The sequence below is a fragment of the Crocodylus porosus genome, unplaced genomic scaffold (genome assembly GCF_001723895.1).
Source record: "Crocodylus porosus isolate Cpor-Errol unplaced genomic scaffold, CroPor_comp1, whole genome shotgun sequence".
In the NCBI taxonomy this organism is placed as follows: domain Eukaryota; kingdom Metazoa; phylum Chordata; order Crocodylia; family Crocodylidae; genus Crocodylus; species Crocodylus porosus.
Window position 1 is genome coordinate 16,277,704 of NW_017728948.1, and position 6,000 is coordinate 16,283,703.

At 47.5% G+C, this 6,000-nt stretch overlaps 1 protein-coding gene across 4 annotated transcripts in view; it reads right to left on the reverse strand.

The window, feature by feature from the left end:
* MFSD10 (major facilitator superfamily domain containing 10) overlaps positions 1-6,000 on the reverse strand; it is a 35,647-nt gene that overhangs the window by 5,511 nt on the left and 24,136 nt on the right. For all 4 annotated transcript variants that reach the window (XM_019552678.1, XM_019552676.1, XM_019552677.1 and 1 more), the window contains 2 exons: positions 3,613-3,703; positions 511-558 (listed from right to left, as the gene is read on the reverse strand). In XM_019552678.1, the coding sequence (XP_019408223.1) occupies positions 511-558; positions 3,613-3,703 (139 nt within the window). The remainder of the gene's footprint in view (positions 1-510; positions 559-3,612; positions 3,704-6,000) is intronic.

Here is a 6,000-nt window from a genome sequence, read left to right on the forward strand (position 1 = left end):
ACCCAGCCCCCACACTGGGAAGAGCCCAGTGCAGCCCCAAGAGACTTACCTGCTGCCAATGCAGTCGAGGTCTTGGAATGTGTCCCTATTTGTTACTTTGTAAAGTGGGTTCTCTTTATGTAAATCTGAGTTATGTACAGTTTTGCAGGAATGCATGTACCACATAAAGCAAGGGAAACCTGTACAATACAGGCCTGGGCCACTCCATGACAACAGTGCAGCCTGTCAACACAGAGGATCTGCTGACTGGCTTTATTTTTAATTGAGAGCATTGCTGATTTCCCTTGAGGGTGCTCAGAGGTGGGCACAGGTGTTTTCTTTTTCGTGGGTTGTCATCAGGAGAAACTGGAAAGACAACCTTGCCTCTGCTCTGAAAGAGCAGTTCTTGCCTGAAACGTCTATTGCTGCTTCACCAAAACCTCTCAAGTAGAAGTGAATATTTCTTTAAAACATGGCTTTGGTTTAATTTAGTTTCATGCAGACAAGCATAATACTCAGTGAGACACTCACCGTAGCCTGACACCACTGCTGACAAGCATGGAACAACGATAGCAGCCGCTAGAAAAATCAGTAAAAGCAGGTTAGAATATCATGGAGCAGCAGAAAGCCCAAAAATAGCCAGGAGAGAAACAACCAGGAATGCAGCCCAACGGGTTACTGCTACACAGAAAGATGCCGAGCCTTAGGGCATTCTACCAACAATGAATCATAAGGTTTGATTTAGTTTAATAATAAAAACGCCTCCTCAAAGCCAACCTGCACAAACAAGCCTTGGAGCCATAAGGGCTTTGAGTGTTCAGCAGCTGTTTTACATTAAAATTTCTCTCCCCCAGAGTGCAGGGGAAGGGAGTAGATGGGTCAGTTACATTCTAGTCCATTAAATGGGAGTTTTCCAGATCTCCATCTTCTTGTCAGGTAGAGTGGGGGAGGGAATCGTTCATGGGTCACATGTCTGAGTAAAACAGCCATGTGCAGAACTGGAAAGTGTCCTCAGAGATATAAAAGATTAAAATATGGGTGGAGTAGGTGGATAAAAGCACTGTGTTGTTCTGCAATACAGTCTGCAGATGCCAAGGCTAAGGAAGTTAACACACATGAGCCAAGATTTGTCAGTGACAACTGCTTTCTTACTGAAATAGATCACGTTTCTCTCAAGATACTGCTACAAAATCAGCCATCCTTCGGCAAGAAGGAAAACTGTCAAATGCCGCAAGCTTGGCCTTGCTCAATAGACTTGGATGATTTAATTTTCAAGCAGCTCAATTTATAGATAAGATTTGGGCTTAACCACTTAAATAATTTGCACACGTGTACCAGGGCTGTGCAAAGCTTCAGTCACTGATTCAATTCAAAGGAGATTTGGCCTGATTCGGCGGCCAAACCTCTGAACCTGACTTGAATGGGGAGACCTATTAAAAGATCCAAATTGAATCGGAAGCCTCTGAGTTGATTTGGAAAAGATTCAGAGAGATTTGGAGATTCAGCTCAGCTGGGGAGATGCAGGAACAGCCGGGCAGCTGCAGCTTCTCCCACAAACTCCTCTGTCTGAGCTTGCCTCTGCCTGGTCAGGGGGAGCTGTGGGAGAAGCCTCCATGGCTGCGCAGCCCAGCCCCAGCCCCAGCCTGCTGGCACTTTAAAAAAAAAAAAAAAAGCCCCACACTCACTGGCTCTGGCAGCAGCAATCGGGGCCTCAGAGGGCTTGTGGCAGAGCCCCACAATGCATCGTGGGGCAGTGGGGATTGCCTCCCTGCACCCACACAGCAGCTGCCCCATGGCAGTGCGCAACGCTCTGCTGCACCCAGGTCTGGGAGCTGGGGCTGAGCAGTGCTGGGCTCTGGGTGACTGCTGGAACCACCCCTGCTCCCATGGGTGTTTTGGCGGGGGGGGGGAGGGGGGAAAAGAGAATAATCCCTGCTGCAACCCACTGCATGGGGGGGTTCTTCCACAAGCCCTCAGAGGCCCTGATCCTCACTGCCAGAGCCAGTGAGTGAGGGGCTTTTATTTATTTAGTTTTTTGGGTTTTTTTAAAGTGCCAGAACTAGGCTGGGGCTGGGCAGGGGATATGGCTGAGCAGGGCAGCCATGGGGGCTTCTCCTGTGGCTCTCCCCTGCCCGGGGAGAGGCAGGCACAACCAGAGGAGCCATGGGAGAACCTGCAACTGCCTGGCTGTGCCTGACTCTCCCCAGCCACTCTGAATCAGCACCAAATCTCCAATTCTGATTCAGCCAAATTGAATGGGGACAGTGATTCGAATCACTGAATCAAATCACTGTCCTCTGAATCGGCCAAATCCAAATTGAATACTTCCCTAATCGCATAGGCCTAATGTGCACCCCTCCACCACCCAGTCCTGGCCAGGCACATTGCCACATGGCCTCACCTTAAAGCAAATAACATTTTAAAAGATCCCATTTCTACTCAGAAAAGTATAAGTTCATGCTTAAATGCTTTCTGAAGGCCTGAAGTTGTGGAAATTGCTTGCCTTCATATATGTTATATATACACGTAAATATATACATATAGTTACACACATGTGGTTCTATACATACAAGCATAGTCACATAGCAGACGCACCTTTTTCAGAAAAAACAGCCCTGCAAAATCATGATCTGTGTCTTAAGTAGGAGAACTGATTTCTGTGCTTGTATTGAAGCATAGGGCTGCTGCAATGGCTGCTGGGAGCATCCTTCTCCCCCAGCCTGGGAAGGAGAGAGGCAGGGGCAGTCCACTGTTCAGTATCAGTTAGTTTTAATCCTTTTACAGCCACTGTTAAGTTGGCAGCAGCTTTTTTCTGAGCAGCCAAAAGCTGCTGCCAATTAGTGACTGTGAGAGGGTTAGAACTGGCTTTTTTTGGCCGAGCAACAAGGGCCAGGATTCAGTCAGTGGCCAGAGTCCCTATGGTCAGGATCCAGCCACAACTGGAAAGATCTTTTTTTTTCCCCTTCAGTCTGCTTTCCCAAACTAATGGACACATCTTATTTGGGGGCATGTGGTATGTGTGTGGGGGGGCATAAATAAATAATAAAAGCAGACCCACATACATACTTGCATGTACACACACCTACACATGCTTCTTTCTAAACTGCTCAAAGTTTTCCCCTCTCCTGTACTTGGGGCAAGAGAACACAAAACTATACAGTCAGCTGAGCCCTCCCTTGGCTATGCTGTAACATTAATCAGTGTTCTTATGCAGGACCTCTCACTTGTACCCTTACAGGTACTCCATGCTTCACCTCCAAGTTATAAGGGATCCTCAACCTGGTGTCCATGCTGCAATGGAATAATGCAGCTCTGAAAAGCAGCAGTTGAGTATTTTTACTTAATAAACACTTTGCCATTAGGTCCTCAGGGGGAGAGGGCACAGAATCTGAATGCTCCCCTATAAACTGAGACAATATGAGCACTGGTGACATTTCCAAACATCACCATGGCAACATCCAGAGATATAAGCAGCATCAAAAAACACCCAGAGTTCCAAATCCTTCCAGGTTTTTTTAAGCAAGAAAGTCACCTTCTAGGATCAATTCTATAAAGCCATGTATCTTCAGTAGGAGTGAAGAAATCTGTGAAGTGGGTTTGCCCCACACAGGTTTCTGTGCTTGAACAACTCACCAAAAGAGTACAGCAATAGTCCAACACTCAGCACAATCACATTAGGAGCCCATCCGATTAACAAGAAAGCTGGAACCAGCAGCATTAGGGCCTGCAAAAAGGATGCATCGTGATGATTGCTAAAGCCATAGTTATTAGAAGTGCCTAATGCTAGATTTTCTAGTCTCTAGAGAAGTGGTAGGGGAGAACGCTGAGCTCTTGTCTTGGCAGGGGGTTGGTGGCCTGAGTAAAAAGGGAGATGCCTCATCTACTTCCTCCTGGCAGCACGGACCGATTTGGTGAGAGGCTTCACCCCCTCCACCAGCAGGAAAAAAATCAGCAACTCCAATGCTGAGGCAGAAGGAGAGAACTGGAGAATACTGAGGTTGCGTAAACACCGCCTATCTCGAGGTACAGAACGCCAGACAACACCCGCCTGTCCCTGCTGTCAAGAGGATCTCAGCTCCTGCACTGTGCTCTCCCCTCCCCTACCCCCAAAACAGATGCTACATGGTTTGCTAGGGAACAAAATATTGGAGCCAAGATCCACCATGTGACTCCCAGAGGAGAACTTTAATTTCTTTCAGCTGTTTCTAGTTTAAAGTTAGCCATGAACAATTTGCTGTTCTCACTGTGTGAGAGAGGAACCACAGAATCCATATTCACACCAGGGTTACCTGGGACGAAAGCAAAATTCCCACCGGACCAGCCAGTTAATATCTCGAGCGCGCCCAATGCAGCCAACAGGTGTCCTATGCAGTGCAGGGAGGAGAGGTTACTGTGCACAAAGAGACATGACAACTCTACCCCCCAACAGAGGCCTGGTCTTTTTCTTAGGCTTTTTTGACCAAGTACTGCCCAGTGGCTGCATTGATAGTGCCCTTGTCTCCCTTCCTTTTACCTAAAGTATATTGGAAGGTGCTCTTGGCATTTCTGATATTACTCCAAGTAATTATGAGCCAGGCTTTGCAGAAGTCATTTGGGGGATTCCTGTGGTTAACTATTGCCTGTGACCAAAGGGGAGTGGACTCAGTGGCTCAGGAAGGCCTTTCCAGTCCTGCATTCCCATGAATGGGCATAAAGATTAACAAACCATATGCCACTTCACCTATATGCTATGGGGAGCTGGAGGTGATCGCAGCTGCAAAGGCAGAAAACGAGATGGGGCGGGGGAGTCTGTGTACAGCAAGGGTCAGCAACCTATGGCAGCAGGCCAGATCTACCGGCCCTCCTCTGACATGTTCTGGCCACTGCACGAAAAGGCCGCCTCTTCCTGGGGTAGAGGAGAACCGTACAGACACGCAGCATTAACAGTCACACACACAGAGTCAAACTTGACTCCTTGTGCTTTTGTAAAGGGCGCTCCCCTCTCCTACACAAAATAAATGGCTGGGGGGGCGGGGGTTCTTTTTTTTTTTTTTTTTAAATCAGGGAACTCTATGGACTTGGTTTCCCCTGCAGAGATCATAATTAAGAAAAGCAAACTGCACTGAAGCTTGTTAATCCTCCTACTCTGTCATGAGTCCACACAACACTGACCTGGAAATTACACATAATAAATTGACAGTGGCTTAACAGGCTGAGCCTGTACCATATCACTGAGCAGCAATGCAAAGAGGTGACTCAGGACAGGAAGAACATGTCCAGTGAAAAGCAGGGATTCCAGAAACACTGAAAAAAGCTGTTTTGTCTCATTTTACATGCTGGAATGTGAATGGGGAGCATGTCTCTGGCTCCAAAAACAGGCATCACATCCCCAACCCATCTGGCTGATATGCAACTCACATCAGTCCTATTTTATAGATGGAATAACAGAGGCAAAGAAACACATTTTAATAGCTAACCCCCACTCTTGTCTGAATTTTTTGTTTCCTGTAATTATTCCAGAGTTCTGAAAAATTTCAAACTGAAGAAAATGAGAAAGATTGTCTCCTTCCCACCTCTCCCACTTTAATTTACGCAATTCATAGGTGGCACTAGAGAAGGAAGAGGACATGGACTCCCAGGAAGGTAGAAGCTTGTAAGCACTGGCAGCAAGCAGAAGTCTTCATCCCGACCTGCAGCAGTTTTCCTGGAGAACAGATATGGGGCCCTACCAAGAGACTCTGTGGTAAAAGAGGCCAGGCCAGGCCAGGCATTCCCAGTTGTGAGGATCAAGACCACTGTCACCAAGAGGAAGTGATGGGTGGTGGTGGTTTGAGACTCTCTTCTGCAGGGGCGGAGTCATCTGTCTTCCAGCCTGACCTGTTTTCTTAGGAAGTCTGCTGCTTTCCTGGAGTCCAGGGCCAAGAAGTCACAGAAGGATTACTGAGATTCATCCAACCCTCTGACTACTACCCTATGCTCACCCATGTGGGCACCAATGCGCACTTTTAAACATGCTCCAAGGATGGGGAGGGCAGCACTGGA